The sequence below is a fragment of the Thamnophis elegans genome, unplaced genomic scaffold (assembly GCF_009769535.1).
Source record: "Thamnophis elegans isolate rThaEle1 unplaced genomic scaffold, rThaEle1.pri scaffold_204_arrow_ctg1, whole genome shotgun sequence".
NCBI lineage: Eukaryota > Metazoa > Chordata > Lepidosauria > Squamata > Colubridae > Thamnophis > Thamnophis elegans.
Genome location: NW_022473673.1, coordinates 32,874 through 49,082, shown reverse-complemented (window position 1 = coordinate 49,082; position 16,209 = coordinate 32,874). Strand labels below are relative to the sequence as shown.

At 50.5% G+C, this 16,209-nt stretch overlaps 2 protein-coding genes across 3 annotated transcripts; one reads left to right on the top strand and one right to left on the bottom strand.

The window, feature by feature from the left end:
• Positions 1–234: 234 nt before the first annotated feature.
• On the top strand, positions 235–8,527 carry LOC116523361 (protein myomaker). The gene is made up of 6 exons (XM_032238463.1): positions 235–494; positions 1,664–2,349; positions 3,809–3,923; positions 5,890–6,038; positions 7,104–7,220; positions 8,241–8,527. Exons 2-6 carry the CDS (start codon positions 2,215–2,217, stop codon positions 8,385–8,387), a joined length of 663 nt encoding a protein of 220 aa, XP_032094354.1. The 5' UTR covers positions 235–494; positions 1,664–2,214; the 3' UTR covers positions 8,388–8,527.
• A 4,180-nt stretch (positions 8,528–12,707) lies between these two features.
• On the bottom strand, positions 12,708–15,594 carry LOC116523360 (haloacid dehalogenase-like hydrolase domain-containing protein 3). Of its 2 annotated transcripts, none has more exons than XM_032238461.1 (2): positions 14,839–15,522; positions 12,708–13,561 (listed from the first exon to the last, which is right to left on the bottom strand). In XM_032238461.1, exon 2 carries the CDS (start codon positions 13,550–13,552, stop codon positions 12,830–12,832), a length of 723 nt encoding a protein of 240 aa, XP_032094352.1. In that variant the 5' UTR covers positions 13,553–13,561; positions 14,839–15,522; the 3' UTR covers positions 12,708–12,829. The 2 variants fall into 2 exon arrangements, with proteins under 2 accessions (XP_032094352.1, XP_032094351.1); XM_032238460.1 differs by lacking the exon at positions 14,839–15,522 and adding an exon at positions 15,535–15,594 and having other exon boundaries at positions 12,709–13,561.
• Between the last annotated feature and the right edge of the window lie 615 nt (positions 15,595–16,209).

The window sequence follows — 16,209 nt, the reverse complement described above, 5'->3', positions numbered from 1 at the left end:
GAGCCGGGAAGTCCATGGGGGAGGGCGGGCTCAGGCGGCTCTTCCCCCGTGGGGTCCATGCGGCCCTTCCCAGCTGCAGAGGCTCCGCCGTGGGCGGGCGGGCAGAGCGCAGGACCTGCAACTCCGAGGCCAGCCGGGCGGAGGCCATCTTGTGGGGCGGAGGCTCCGGGCCTCGCTCCGCCCGCCCGCCCATCCTCCTCAGCACCTTTCCTGCTGGGCGGGCGGCGGGCGGCAGTGAGCAGGCGAGGCGAGGGGAGCCCGGGCGGAGTGCCTCCCGTCTTGCGAGCTGAGCTGCCGGGTCGGGCCGGGCGATGGCGGTGCGGCTGGTGCTGGCTGGGGCGCTGGCAGTGGCAGCGGCGGGGCTGGCGGTGCCCCAGGAGAGCCGGCCGGCCCTGGAGAGCCTGCTGCCCGCGGCCGGAGCGCGCTTTGGCTGGACGAACCTCAGCTGCCCCGCCTGCAGGCTGCTCTTCACTGCCCTGGACGCCAGCATGCAGGTCAGCGCCCTGCTCCCCCCTCCCCGGAGGCCCATGGCATTTCCCCCGGCTGGCCGAAGAGGCTTCCCAGGCGGGCGGCTTCCTGGTGGCAGCGGGGCCCTCCAGGCCTGGGCCGGAGAAGGTCCCAGTGGCCCCCTGGAGGAGGAGGAGGGGGCCCTCTGGCCGGTGGGGAAGGCCCGGGCACTTTGCATTGCGGGAACTTCATCAGCCGCCGCTGCCGCTTCCTCTGCTGCCGCCGCTTTCCCCTCTGCCCTGTCCACGGCTTATGCCGCGTTTGGAGTGCTGCCCTTTCCGAAAGCCCTGCCGAAGCCCCAGCACTGTGTCCGCTATAGAGCGAGACGCTTCCCACCTGTATGGCGGACACAGCAGCGGGGCTTCAGTGTGGCTTTTGGAAAGCCGCGCCAGGGCTTTGCCTCATCAGCCATAAAGTTCATCGCACGTCACTGCCACAATACAAAAAAGAAGTAGAGGCTCTAGAAAGCGTATAGAGAAGAGCAACAAAGATTAACCAATTAATAGAGTTGGAAGGTCATCTAGTCCAACCCCCTGCCCAATCAGAAGACCCTTTTTCCAAAGGCGTGCCAAAATTGTGTGTGCACACACTATCGCATAGGTGTGTGCCCACAACCACAATTCAATGCACCCCACCCACTTGTGCATGTGTGTGTGTGACCCCCTGCACCTGGTGGGGGGGGGAGTTTTCACCCAAGGCTTTCCTGAAGCCTGGGGAGGGCGAAAACAGCCCCCCCCGGCCCACCAGAAGGCCGAAAATCAGCTGGCAGGATCTTGAGCCTATCTTCTAGGGTGTTGGCCATTCCTGCCAGCTTAGTATCATCCGCAAAATTGGTACGTTCCCCTTCTATTCCCTCATCTAAGTCATTTATGATGTTTTTGAATAGGTATACAATGAATTAATGGTTAATTATTTAGTAGCATAGGGCCTCCTGCTTAACCGGTGGGGGGGGGTAGGACTAGAAAACCTCCAAGGTGCCTTCCACCTGTGTTATTCTGACCATATTCTAATCTTTATTTTGAGGCTTTTGTTTTAGTTTGGGAGTTGAGTGGCAACATATCTGATAAACAAGAAAGAATAAAGCTTTGGGATTTACACCATTACATTGTCACGTGTCTTAATTGTGTTTTACTTGCATTTACATTTCTTTATATAGGGTGGAGTCTGGTACTTTGCAGCAGCAGGCCCCTGAAGGGGCCAGGAAGCAGCTTTGACAAGGTGGGAGAGCATCTGGTACTTTAGGGCCAGGCATCTGGGAACAATGTGCCTGGGAGTCCATCCTCAACAACCCCTCCCAAAGCCTCCTTGGAGAAGGACCCTCCCCAGATCAAATCCCCTTCTGCCCTGGGCCAGATCCTGGATCCCTCCTCCCCCCACATCTGCCCCAGTGTTCAGTCAACGACCAAGAGTGATGTCCTCCTCCTCCTCCTCCTCCTCCTCCTCCTCCTCCCCATTTGCCTTTCTCAGGAGTTGCTCCAAAGACAGCTGGCTCCTCCTGGGAGATGGAAGGGACCATTTGTTCAAGTGGAACCCAAGAACAGGAGCAGCTGGTGGGCTCCCTGCAGCTGTTCTCCATCGAAGAACAGAAGGGACAGGGAGGCCTCTGTCCTCGGTCCCAGCTGCCCTCTCTCCCACACACCCAGGGTCTGCCCTTGGCTCCCCAGTCTCCCGGGCAGTCCTCAGGGGGAAGGAGCTGCTCTCCTCCCAATGGGCTCTTTAGCTGCCAAGTTCCTCCTGCCCACCGTCAGCAGCCTGGCTTTCCTCCCCACCATCAGCATCGCAGCCAAGAGGCAGTTTCACATGGAGGCCATGGTCTACTTCTTCACCATGTTCTTTCTCTTGGTAAGTCCTCCTTCCCACCAGCCCTTTAGCCAAGAATTCTCCTTGGTAAAAAAAAAAAAAGGGGGGGGGCTTTGTGTTCACAACGTCTGCCTGCTTTTCTTCTTTGGCATCTTCTTCTCATAGCATGTTTGGTTAAGGCCCCATTGCAATGCACCTCGGACGCTTCTTCTTTTCGCTCTCTCAGATGGTTAAATTCGGGAGACAATGAGATATTTTGAACTGTCCCCGTTCCACCGGGGACCTTGGCCTTTTGGGCCCTGAGAAAATCTAGTTGTTTAACAGGGGGGGGGGGTCATTTATTACACAAGAAAGGAAATGCAAAATACCAAGAATAGTTTTCAGAGAAGGTTTTGATGCCAGTAGAAGCAACCCCAGGTTGCAGGACATTCCTAGGCGAAGTTTCAAGTTTTTGTGGAAACCATTCCATCCATATCTCTCACCCCACCCTCTCTCCTTCTCTCTCTCTCCTTCTTTAGCTCTCTCTCCTTCTCTCTTTTATTCTCTGTCCTCCTTATTTCTCTCCCTTATCTCTCTCTGTCCTTCTCTCTTTCTCTCTTTTATTCTCTCTCTCCTCATCTCTCTCTGTCCTTTTCTCCCTCTCCCTCATCTCTCTACCTCCTTATCTCTCTCTGTCCTTCTCTCCCTTCCTCCTTCTATATCCCCCTTATCACTCTCTCCTTCATTATCTCTCTTTTCCCTCCTTCTCTCCCTCCTTTTCTCTCTCCTGCCTTCTCTCTCCCCTCCTTCTCCCTCTCCCTCCCTCCCTCCTCCTCTCTCCCCTCCCTCCTTCTCTCCGTCTCCCTCTTTATCTCTCTCCCTCATCTCTCTCTCTCTCTTTTCCCCTCCTTCTCTCGCTCCCTCCTTATCACTCCCTCCTTCATTGTCTCTCTTCTCCCTCCTTCTCTCTCTCTCCCCTCTTCTTTGGTTAGAGTTCTCTTCCAAGACAATAGTCTCTGCATCTGACAGAAATGTAACGGAAAACTGTTAACATATGGTTCCTGCATAGCACTGAATAATTTTTTTTAGCATCTATAGCTACACACTTCTTACTCTGATGGGTCTTTTTGTTTATTTGAGTGGAATCCAATCAAAACATCAGGCTATTTGAAGAAGGCCTGTGGTGCAGACGGGCCTAATTAAAGGAATTTTTTTTTTAAAAAAAGTCAGGCTAGGCAAGGAGCCAGAGGGCAGCCAAGTTCTGCATGGGTTCACATTTTTGTTTCAGGTCATTTCAAAGAACTGCTTTCAGTTTTTAGTGACATAAACTGCAAAGAATCTTAAAACCTCTCTGTCCTCACTGGCTATAAAGCTTTTGTCCCCAGATGGCACCAACTCTCTGGAACAGCCTGGCAAAGTAAAAGGGGAGGCTTTCAAACAAGAGGATCCTGGTGCAACTTTTTAAAATTACAATTTTTATCACAGAAACCCTGGAAATAAACAAGCCACTGTTTCCCATCAGGTCTGCCACACCTGCGAGGGCCCCGGGCTCATCTTCCTTTGTTTCATGAAGTACGATCTGCTGCAATACTTCAGCATCTTTGGAACCGCCTTATCCATGTGGGTCTCGCTGATAGGTAAGAAAGAAGGGCTGCTTCTTTTGAGCGCAGGGGGGGGAGGGGGGCATTAAGGACACCTAAAGGAGAAGGCAATAACCCAAACTGCATAGGAAATCTTTGTAACGTCTCTCTCATCTAGAAGAGCCCCAAGGTCCCTTTCAGCTCTGTTATTCTGTGTTGCTGAAAAAGAAAGATGCCAGACCACAAAGCAGGGAGTGCAAGGGACACAACCGTCCCTCAGATGGAGAGCCCTTCTCTGTAAGCCAAAGCCAGGTCTCCAAGGTCCACCTAAAGGTGGATCAGAGCTGGGGCCGTTCAGACCTTTGGGGGCTGCTATTCCAAAGGAAGGTCATGTTTCCTGGGTCCAATCCCATAGCATTGTCTAAGAGACGGGACCTGTTGGGAAAAATTGATGGATCACGTAGGAGAGACAGTGCCTCAAATCCAGAGGTGGGCTGCTGCTGGTTAAGACCGGTTTGCACGAACCGCTTGCTCTGATTCTGTGTGGTTCGGAGAATCATACCACCAGCTGACCCTGTCCCCACTCATTTTTCATAATTGGCCCCCAAAACGGCCTGAAAATGGCCCCAAAAAGCTGTCCACGAGAGGAACAGAAGCTGGGTGAGCTGGACCTACCCTGACTGACTGACACACACTCTCTCTCTCTCACACACACACATGCACGCACATAGAGGTTGGATCTTTCTTTCCTCTCCACCCACCCACCCCCCGAGAATCCTGGATTCCCTCCCCAACCCTGCCTGTCCCATACAGGTACCACCCACACAAGTGACATAGAGTTGTCCATGCCCACTCAGTCACATGACCCACCCAGCCAGTCATTAGGGCAGAGAAGCAGTTGTTAAAACATTTGCAGCCCACCACTGTTCAAATCCGTGAGTTCTGCTCCAGGTTTAGCCATCTTCTTCTGCAGAGGGAGAAGAAGCTGTGTCTGTGAGCAGATGCACTTCCCTTGTCAGCCTTACTTGGCAGGCCACAAAAGTAATATGACCAGTTGAGTTCCTTCTGCATTATTCTAAATTGACATTAACAGAATCTGAAAGTACAAGTCGCCCTGCTGTCTCCTTTCCAATCCAAGAAACCTGGGAAGGTCTCGTCTTCTGTGCCTCTTTCCCCGCCCACTGCCCAATTGCAGGCTTTGCAGTCTCTTATCCAGCCATCTCTTGGCCCTGCCTCCCAAGGTCCTTCTTATGTAGTACAATCCTGCCCCCCCCCCCCCCCGTGAGCAATATTTACCTTGGTACTTGGGAGGACTCTTTCTTGGGAGATGTCTTTCTTTCATTTGGAAATTGAGCTCTGAAGTCTCAGGAGGTGGACCTGTGGGCCAGGTGACTCTTCCTTTTTGGGACTACAGATTGGGTAATTTTGGTGGTTTGTCAGATGCAGCCCATGGGCCATAATGTCCCAGCTGTGTGTCATGTAGGGCTTTTGGAGTGATAATATGTCTATCCAAAGAGAGTTAGCAGATTAACAGACTTGGAAGGGACCTCATAGGTCACCTAGTCCACATACCCCAAGCAGGGGACCCTACACCATTTCTGACAGGTGCCAGTCCAGTCTCTTCTTGAAAGCCTCCAGTGATGAAGCTCCCACAACTTATGTTCCATGGGTTGATTGTTCTCACTGTCAGGAAATTCTTCTTTATTTCCAGGTTGAATCTCTCCTTGTTCAGTTTCCACCCATTGTTCCTTGTCTGGCCTTCGGGTGCTTTGGAAAATAGCTCAACCCCCTCCCTTCCACTCTGGGGTAGCCCCTTAAATATTAAAACCATAGAGCACATTTTGGCTTTTCCCTCTGGCCTCCCTTTTTCCGACTGGCTCCACTGAAGCAGCAACCAAGATCTAACCCTGCTTTTTGTAACGATCAGGTCAACAAGGTGCTATTCCAGGGAACCTTTAAAAGTGTAGTGGTAAGAGTTGGAATTTTAAATGAGGTTGTACTTCAATTCTTGTCATTTTATTAGCTCTGGCAGAGTTTGATGAGCCCAAACGATCAACCTTGGTGATGTTTGGAGTGCTTACCATAGCTGTCAGGATCTACCATGACCGATGGGGATACGGTGTCTACTCTGGACCAATCGGCACAGCAGTTCTCGCCATAACTGTCAAATGGGTAAGGCCACATCTTTGTCACAGTACAAAAGGGCTGGCACATAAGAGTCACTTCAACTGAAATCTGAGAAGAAGTTAAGAATAAAATTTAAAAATAAAAGTATCCCAATTTCAGGGAGGGATTAGTTTCCTGATGACAGCGGACAGGATGCCCCCACTATCAACTGCCGTTCTCTATAAGTGGTGTCCTACTGTGGCTTCATGCCGTGAATGGACACCATTGGCAGCTTTTGCAGGCCCCAGAGGGGTCCTACGAGGATTTCAATCATGGTCAAACTAGAAGCAAAACGATCACTTCAACAATAGAAGGAAAAGGCTTTTCAGCCAAATATGAGTACATCCCATTGTTAGGGGGTGGGGTGGGGGGTGGGGGAAGGCCCAGGAGAACTGGAATAAATTTCAAAATGATCTTCATGGGACCAAGAAAAGGATGATAATTAGAGGAATGGTCAAGAGGAAAATGAAGTCCTGAGATATTTCACCTTTAGAAAAGAGACTCAGATGGTGGGAAATGACGGTACTCTACAATTATCTGAAAAAATGCTGCAGTGAGGAAGGTCACAATCAATGTATTCTCCAGAATAATGGATTTAGGTGATAGGAAGCAGATTCTGTTGGGAGAGGTAGAAGGAATTTCTAACAAAAAGGGCAATTTGAGGCTGGAACTAGAATTCCTTCTTCGACTGTCTTCAAGTGGGAACCTGGGATGTCCAGGATGTTTCAGTGGGAGGCCTGCAAAGACGATTGTGGCCTTGCCCTCCTCCAATTTGAGGGCTTCATAAATTAAGAGATAAATTAGCCCTCACCCCCACCCTTTCCCTCATCCTTAGCAAAATTGAAAGGAAACTGAACTTTCTTAGCAGGTAAGAAAAGGTCCTAACTTGACAACCCCACTGAAATCATTTGACAAGCTTAACGCTATATTGTGATAGGATTTGGAAGGCAACAAAATATGTCACTAGAAGCCAAGCTGTGTGATGGAATTCTACCTCCATCACTAGGGTTTAAAATTAAACTGTGGTAACTGGAGAAAGGCCAATTGCTGTAATCTCTCTTCTCTCTCCAGCTGCAAAAGATGAAGGAGAAGAAAGGGCTGTATCCAGATAAGAGCGTCTACACTCAGCAGGTGGGGCCTGGCTTCTGCTTTGGGGCCCTGGCTTTGATGCTGAGATTTTTCTTTGAGGTAGGTAAAGTTGTCCGGTCAAAATGCAAAAGGGAAAAACAAATCAGAGCAAGCACAACCAACAGACAGGCTGCCAGGTGAAGCAAAGAGTCTCTGGGCTTCTAGGCCAGCACCTTAACCACTACTTTGTTTAGTAGTGGAGGAGGAAGGGATATCAAAATTACTTATTTTATTTATTTATTTTATTTGTTTGCTTGTCAAACATGTATAAGATGATAAGTAGAGGTAAGAACATAAACATGTTTAGGAATGGGGTGAGGTCCATGGCAAACAGTTGAAGCTGGAGGTTGAAGCTGGAGGGTTTGAAGATGTTACAACGGAGTCAGGTAGTGCATTCCAGGCGTAACCACTCTGTTGCTGAAGTCGTATTTCCTGCAATTGAGTATGAAACTTTTTACCTTGAGTTTGTATCGATTGTTTGCCAGTGTGTTATTGTGGTTGAAGCTGAAGAAGTCGTTGACAGGCAAGATGTTTTGTGTACTTGTACTTGTAAGGATTGCATGCGAAAACAGGCTTGGATGAAACTTGTGAAGCTGCAAACATCACAGATAACATTCCAGAATTATCTCCATACAATGATGCAAAAGACAAGAGAGGCTGTAGCAAATTACAATCTGGGATGTTAGTAGGAAGGGAGACTGGGATGAACATCTTTGCAAGATGCATCAAACCTGACGTCAAGATGTTTGTTATTTATTTGCACAAGGCGAGCATTCCTTTTATTTGAAAACTACTCGCTCGGGCAAGGTGAGTGACCGGGCATGACAAGGAGTGGCAGGGGGAGGAGGGGTGAGGCTGGGCAAGGCAGGGCCGGACGAGATGAGGTGCCACTTGAGGTGGGTGGTTGAATTGGCCAAGCCCAGTCACATGACCATCCAGCCACGCCTACCTACCTGTGTAGGGAACCCGTTGTTAAATTATTTGAATCCCACCACTGGTTAAATGTTTTCTGCATCTGGATTTTTGGCAGCTGGATGCAGCTTTGTTGATGCTGATGCGACCAATCCTGCCTTTTCCTAGGACTGGGATTACACCTACGTGCATAGCTTCTACCACTGTGCTCTGGCCATGTCTTTTGTCCTCCTCCTGCCCAAAGTGAACAAGAAAGCAGGCAACGGGGGAGCCCCTGCGAAACTGGACTGCTCCACTCTCTGCTGCTATGTATGAGGACTCGGCCCCTGGCGTGAAGGATCAAAGGACTTTTTCCAGGCCTGTAGATGCAGCTAAAAGCCATGGGCTTTCTGAGTTTTTCTTTTGAAGACATTTTGCTTCTCATCCAAGAAGCTTCTTCAGCACTGACAGGATCATGGGGAATGGAAGGATTTATATTCCTTGCGGACAGCTGGTCATTTGCATCCTTTTAAAAGGTCCTTGAGGCCACTTGGAGGTTTGTCTGTGTCCTCAGAATCACCTGAATGGTGCTCCTGGTTCCTGTCATCTGCAATTTTTCCTCTGGAAATCCATTCCTACTCCCACTCCATTCCAAAGGTTTTCATCCCAAATTGTATAGCTATAGCAATTTGGGATGAACACCCTTGGAATGGTGTGGGAGTAGGAATGGATTTGGAGGGGGGGGGAATTGCAGACTACAGGTACCAGGAGAACTACTCAGGTGACCCTGTGGACACAGATAAACTTCCAAGTGCTTCAATCAAAAAGATGCAAATGACCAGCTGCCTGCAAGGAATATAAATCCTTCCATTCCCCTCCAACCAGTCAGAACTGAAGAAGCTTCTTGGATGAGAAGCTAAACGTCTTCAAGGAAAAAACAAGGAAGTCCAGTTGCCTCCTGATAAAGCAGCTTTGTTTGGGACAACCATGACCTAGATGACAGAGAATCAATGTTTACCGTGTCTACTGGTGATCATATCACACCTGGCCACTGCTATCTGCTCTGTTCGGTAAGGTGCTCAGTCTGCTTCTTACATCCCTTAAGTTTTCCTCTTTTTGAAGCCAAGAAGTCTGAAGCCCAACCAGGCTGGGTGAGCCTGGCCATTGAGCAGACCACTTCCATGTGGGAAATTTCTGCACCAGAATTGAGATTGCTGCCTTCTGCTACTTCACTCAGGCTCCAGGGGCAATGGGTGTCCTATTTCAGTAGTTTTCTTTTGTGTAGTCGTAGGATCTGAATTTATAACAATGCTCTTATTGTATGGTATCTCAGACACATACAAGATTTTATTCACAAATGCAGTAATTACTGACACTAATAATATTTGCTTCTGGCCACATGGGAAATGTTAGATATGAAATCTGGAACAATTATATCTGCTCCTGAATTGCCTCTATTGTTGCCATTATCACAAAGGTGCTTTTTTTCCAAGGCAATCAGACTTTCTGGTTTTTCTTTGAAGACGTTTCACTTCTCATCCCAGAAGCTTCTTCAGCTCTGATTGGATGGTGGGGAATGGAAGGATTTATATTCCTTGCAGACAGCTGGTCATTGGCATCCTTTGAGAGGGTCCTTGAAGCACTGAATATAATATAAATATATATGAATATATGATATAAATCCTTCTATTCCCCACTATCCTGTCAGGATGAGAAGCGAATCCTCTTCAAAGAAAAAACCCAGTAAGCCCAGTTGTCTCCTGAAAAACCACCTTTGGGAGAACCAGGACCAGGGGGACCGAGAATCTCTGCAGAGTTTAAGCCTTCGGGAACCGCAACCGGCCGGGGGTGCCGAGAACGGGTCCACGAAGGAGGGAGCGTGGCTCTCCGCGTGGAGACTCCGGGAGCAGCGGGGCGGGGCTCAGGCCAGAGGGCGGGACTGGGAAAGGGCGGCTCCCCCGCGGCCAGCGTACCCGAGTGGTACGCCAATCCTTGCGCTGCTTCTGCTTAGCTAGCGGCGATCGGCGGCCGCCCAGCGTAGGGCAGTCCCGGCTGCACAGACCCGCGCTTGCCCAGGAAACGGCCGAGCTGCGGGGGAGGACGCCTGCGACCGCTTAGAAGGGCCCAGATCCAGAAGCGCCGCAGGGAGCGATTCAAAGGAAGACGCGCCTTCCAGCTAGCGGGGATTTTAGAAGTTGGACCTCCGATTCCGAAGGAAGGTAACTCCGGTGGGTGAAAGAGATTGCAGTCGAGAGCGGCTCTCGCCTAGCCCTACCGACCTTCCCACCGCCTCCCCGAAGTAATTCTCTTGGTTTGCAATCCCTTGCTGCAAAAGCTCCTTCCTGGGAGGCGACTGTCTGAACCCCGGGCCTGGTTGCGGGGAAGCCGGTGTTAAATCTGCTTTGCAAGCCCCGGTTTCCCTCTTTGTCTTCAGAACCGGTGGGCCACAGTGAAAATCCGAAGGGCAGCGTGCTTCCATGGTTCAATTTGTGGCAGACGTCCTGCCAGAAAATAAACAGCACCTTGTGTTAACAATAATGTCTTGGGATCTTTGGGGGACCTAATCCAGTAGCTGCTCTGCAGTAGCTCCAAAAGCCATTTCTGGAGCTGTTGCTTCCACTCAATATTAATTGAACGTCCGCCTATAGAAGTGTGGCTAAACGAAGATGCATCCGAGTAGGGGGAGGGTGACCCTCTTTCAGCACATCCCCCAGCCCTCTCCTGGCTTTTGAGAGCAGCCTGATGGTTGGGGAGAGGTTCTGACTGGAGATGCAACAATCCTTCTATTGTTGTGCATGCAAAGGCAGAATGGGGGAGATGAAGGGTGCCACGTCCACTCCTTTAAAATGGGGACTAGCTGCAGAGCCAATTTCGACTCAGTAGCCCATGATCAGAGAGGACTCCGAATATGTACAGTAGGTCTTGTAGCATTTGGTACATAACATCCCTCTGAGCAGCTCATGCCAGGCAGAAGGTATGTTGTTCCATGCGACTGCAGTTTTGCCAAGTGGAATGGAGGGCTTTTCAAGGTGGAGAGTGCACTGGACAGCTGCCAGCAAAAATTGGGAGGTGGGGTGGGCTCTGAACTTTGTTAGGTATGTATGGACACTGAAGAACACTGCAGCCCAGGCCCAAGAGCAGGCCCATCAAAGCATGTTGACCCAGGAGGCACACCGGAAGGAGTCACTGCAGAAATTAGATGCCCTCTGACCCACTGCAGAAATTAGGTAGCAATAGCAATAGCAATAGCAGTAGACTTATATACCGCTTCATAGGCCTTCAGGCCTCTCTAAGCGGTTTACAGAGAGTCAGCATATTGCCCCCAACAATCTGGGTCCTCATTTTACCCACCTCTTACCCACCATTTTACCCTGGTGACCATAATCACTGCCAACTGATGGCCACCCGGGGTATGTAACCCCACTGAGAGCAGATATGGGAGGGAGGGAGTGGTTTCTACCAAATAGAGGAGCGTAGTTTGAGGCTGGAGGCCTGTGGTTGTCTTCTTCCCCCACCAAAGCCTCCCCCAATGGTCCTTCTTCAGCGGCACCCTGGGAGGTCAGCTGGGCTGAGAAAAACAATTAGCCCAAGGTATGCCCAGTCCTAGCTACCACCCCACCCATCTGGGAACCTTCCTCACAAATGTTGAATTTATATTTACCAGCAAAGAAATAAAGGTAAATATAAATTCAACACAAAATGTATTATTTTGCAAAAATGACTGCTTGTATACTTGTGTGGACCAGGCTGCGCTGATAGACCAGTCATTTGGGTGGGGGTGGACGGGACAGGACATTTCCTCACAAATGGGAATGCCATCCTTCCCCAGCATTGCCATCTTGTGGGAACAATGGGGGTTGCAGACAAGCCCCAGCTAGGAAAGGTGCCCCATGAGAGTGCCAGGCTGTGCCCTCAAGACTCAGAGCTCCTCTCAATTTTGTGTTGCACAAACTGAGGAAGATGAGGGGATCCTGCAGCCCAGTTAAGAGCCCACCAGCACAATGGCTCTGGACTTTGGCTGTTCTTGGCTGCACTTCAGGTGAGTGGGGCAGTGAGTGGCAGCAGTTCTGTGCTATCCCATCCGCACCCAGCTTCTAGGGCTGACCTCTAACCCTGTGAGAACCAGTTGGAGTTTGGACCCAGATCCATTCCCCTGTTTCAGTTTTAGACTGGACTGAAGTGGAATTTCTCAGTGGGAAGTAATCTCAGTGTGGGGCTCAATCGACTTCTTGTATCATTAGCAAAGGTTGCTGGGAAAAGAGCTGGGATAGAAAGATTCCACGTAAAGAAGTTTATAGACATCCTCAGTCATCCAGCTCATGGTTGTCCCACCAAAAGACACTCTTGGTGGGACAAAAGGCACTTGGACTTTGCTTTTCCTTCTCCTTTTAAGGGAAAACAAAGTCCAGTTGCCTTTTGAAAAAGCACTTTTGGAATTCTCAAGGAACATCAAGGAATCTTTCACAAATCAATCACAACTACATGTCCAGTCTGTAAATTCGCCTGGAATAAGCAAACTGTTCTGTAATACTCCAAAGTAATACCCCCCCCCCTATTATGCCTGTTACATTTCTTTTCCTGTTAGCAGCAATTGAGTGTGTATGTTAGAATCCCCTCAGTTCCCCAAAAACATTTTGCATCAGCCTCTAATTCCATGCTGCAAACTCTTATCAGCAGTGATAAAGATTTTATTGGTCTTACTTCGGGTTCATGTTAAGAGTTGTTAAAATTGCAATTTCCTCTGCTAGAAACAGCTGCCGAAATCCAGCCATTTACTTTTAGCCTTTCTCTATCCGAGCCTGCAGATCTAAAAGTGAAGATAGAAGGTGGTTTTCTGGTACCTCCATGTTGCTGTCAACCAGCCCCCTGGCCATTTTAAACAGGAAGCTGTGCAGCCCAGCCTTCCTTGCAGCCAAGTAGTCATTCACGTAATGGTCCCCCACATGAGCAGCCAGCTGGGGCTCCACGTTGGCACTGCGGAGGGCTTCCAGAAAAATGCGCAGGTCTGGCTTGGCAAACCCCACTTCTTCCGAGGTTAAGACAAACTGAAAATATTGTCGGAGGTTGCACCGGCTCAGAATCTCTTGCACCCTGCGGTCAGAGTTGGAGACCACTCCCATGGGGATCCCCTGTTGCTGGCACCACTGGAGTACCTCAATGGCACCTGGGACCAGGTCCCAATTCTTTGGGCTACTATAATCCCGGTAGAGTTTTTCGGCAACGGGCCAAAGAACACCAGTGTCATGAATTCCGGCAAGCTGGAAGGTCTCCAAGGCAACCCCAAACCACCATTGCTTGGAGCTGAGGCCCTGGCCCAAGCCATAGTTGGGGAAACGCTGGCTATGGGATATATGAGCTTGGGAAAAGGAGTGGTTGAGCACCTCAGCCGGTACCTGGAGGCCAAAGGCCTGGGCCTCGGCGGAATAACTCTGCCCCACGGGTACCCGGAGACGAAGCAGAGTGTCTGTGACATCCCAGGTCAAAAGACGAAGTCTCAGCATAACAGCTGCCTGCAGCACCAAAACAAAGAGAAAAGTAGGCCTCATCCTGCCCTGTTTTCTCAGGGACTGAGCATATCCTCCTCAGCAAAGATTAGAACCATCCTGCAAGTTATTTTGAGTTCAACTCTTGATCAGGTAACAGAACAGATAACAGAATTGGAAGGAACCTTGGAGGTTCTCTAGTCTAACCTCTGCTCAAGCAGGAAACCCTAAAACATTTCAGACAAATGGCCGTACAGTCTCTTCTTGAAAACGACTAGTGATGGAGCACCCACAACCTCTGGAGGCAAGCCATTCCACTAGTTAAGTCACTAAGGCCAGCTTCACAAGGACCAAGGTATAGGTTCTCCTACTTGTGTAATTTTCCATGAGGGTATGATTTAATTGAAGCTAGGCTCACATGGGCAATCCAACAGTCTTAGAGTGAAAAAACACACTTATACATATTAACAGACTTGGAAGGGACCTTACAGGTCATCTAGTCCAGCCCCCCACCCAAGCAGGAGACCCTACACTATTTCTGACAGATGGCAGACCAGTCTCTTTTTGAACGTCTCCAGTGGTTAAGCTTCCACAACTTCTGAAGGCAACTTCTGTTCCACGGGTTCCACTGTCAGGAAACTCCTCCTTATTTCCAGGATGAATCTCTCGTTGTTCAGTTTCCATCCATTGTTCCTTGTCTGGCCTTCAGGTACTTTGGAGAATAGCTTGATCCCTTCCTCTCTGTGGCAGCCCCTCAAATATTGGACGACTTCTATCCTGTCTCCCCTGGTCCTTCTCTTCACAAGACCAGCCATGCCCAGTTCCTGTAACTATTCATTGCCTGTTTCAGCCTCCAGTCCCTTCATCATCCTGGTTGCTCTTCTCTGCACTTTTTCTAGAGTCTCAACATCTTGTTTATAGTTTGGGGACCAGAACTGGATGCAGAACTCTAGGTGTAGTCTTACTAGGGCTTTATAGAGTGGTAGTAGTACCTCTCTTATAAACTGCTTCACAGTGCTTTTTACAGCCCTCTCTATGAAAAAGAAACCCCCTTAATCATATTCCTAGCTGAGCGAAGTAAGGAAGGTGAAAAAGGATGGTCTTTCCCTGGCCCAGAATCTAGCAAAGTCTGCAGCCGGAGGAGGCGGTTGTGCTCAAGGCTCCTGGAAGGGAGCCGGTTTCTCGACAAGGCAACCCTGCAGAGATCTGGCCCTACAAGTTGGGGGGAGGGGAGACTCAACGTCTAGGAAATGGACCTCTTCAAAAGGGAATCAATCAAAGAAACCTCCGAGTCAGAGGGTTACCTTAACACAACACTCCCACCTCCCGTAGAGCCCCTTCACCCTCAAGGCAACCGGAGGGGCGTGGGATGCCAAGGCGGGGGGGCGAGGGCTGTCTCCTTCCGTGCACCCGGCCGTCCTGTGCAGCCCGCCAAGCCGGCAGCAGGGCCGGGACAGCGGTGTCCCTCGAAAAGGAAGAGCGTTTGGTCCCGCACCCAGGGCTGCTTCTAAAGGGGGCGGGGGCGGTCGCACAGCCCCCAAGCTGCCTCCTCGGCGATCTCACCCAAACCCCAAACTGGGGTCGCGGGGACTCGGGCGGCCCTCCGCCAATTTCCGAGGCTCCGAGGCCGTCGGGGGGCGGGGCCATCCGCCGCTGGGCAGACAGCCTGCCGGTAGCCCCCAAGGGGCCTTTAGGGCAGGAGTCTCCAACCTTGGCAATTTATGTCTTATTGTGGACTTCAACTCCCAGAATTCTTCAGCCAACTTAGCTTTGCTGGCTTAGCTTTGAGCGCTGAGGAATTCTGGGAGTTGGAGTCCACAAGTCTTAAAAGTTGCCAAGGTTGGAGACCCCTCACTAAGGGTCAGCCGGCGATGCCAGGCAACCCCGGGCGCCCTCTGTGCTTCCGGCTCGAAGCGGCCCACAGCCGTTTCCCCAAGGAGCCTCTGCCGCCCCGGAGCCCTCGCCAGCCCCCGCCCCCGCCCCCCTCCCCGGCCGCTCACCTGGCCTGCGCGGGAAGAACTTCCGTCCTCCGGAACCCAGAAGTCCGGAGGGAGGTTCCGCCCGGGAGCTCCAGCCCGTTCACGCGCCTGCGCAGAGAGCCCTTTTTGCAAAAATTGCCATTTTTTTTTGGCAATTTTTGCCAAAATTGGAAGATGCCTTCGCGCTTTCGGTTCTGTCCAGGAGCCTTTCGCTGCCCTCCCGTTTTTCCCCATGCCTCCTTCTCAGCCTGAAGAGAAAACCCCAGCCCGCCCTTTTGTAACTTGACGGTCCTGGAAAAATTGCTAGCAATAGCAATAGCAGTAGACTTATATACCGCTTCATAGGGCTTTCAGCCCTCTCTAAGCGGTTTACAGAGAGTCAGCATATTGCCCCCAACAATCTGGGTCCTCATTTTACCCACCTCGGAAGGATGGAAGGCTGAGTCAACCCTGAGCCGGTGAGATTTGAACCGCTGAACTGCTGATCTAGCAGTAGCCTGCAGTGCTGCATTTAACCACTGCGCCACCTTGGCTCACCTTGGCTAGCCAGTTCCGGCTGTTGAATTTGGACATTTAAAGGATCCATGTGACTTTCCTTAACAATCATACAACATGGAGGGTGTGGACTATTAAGGAATCAATTATCGGGGGGGGGGGGGGGGGGGGAGGGACTTGGAGGTCTTCTAGTGCAATCTC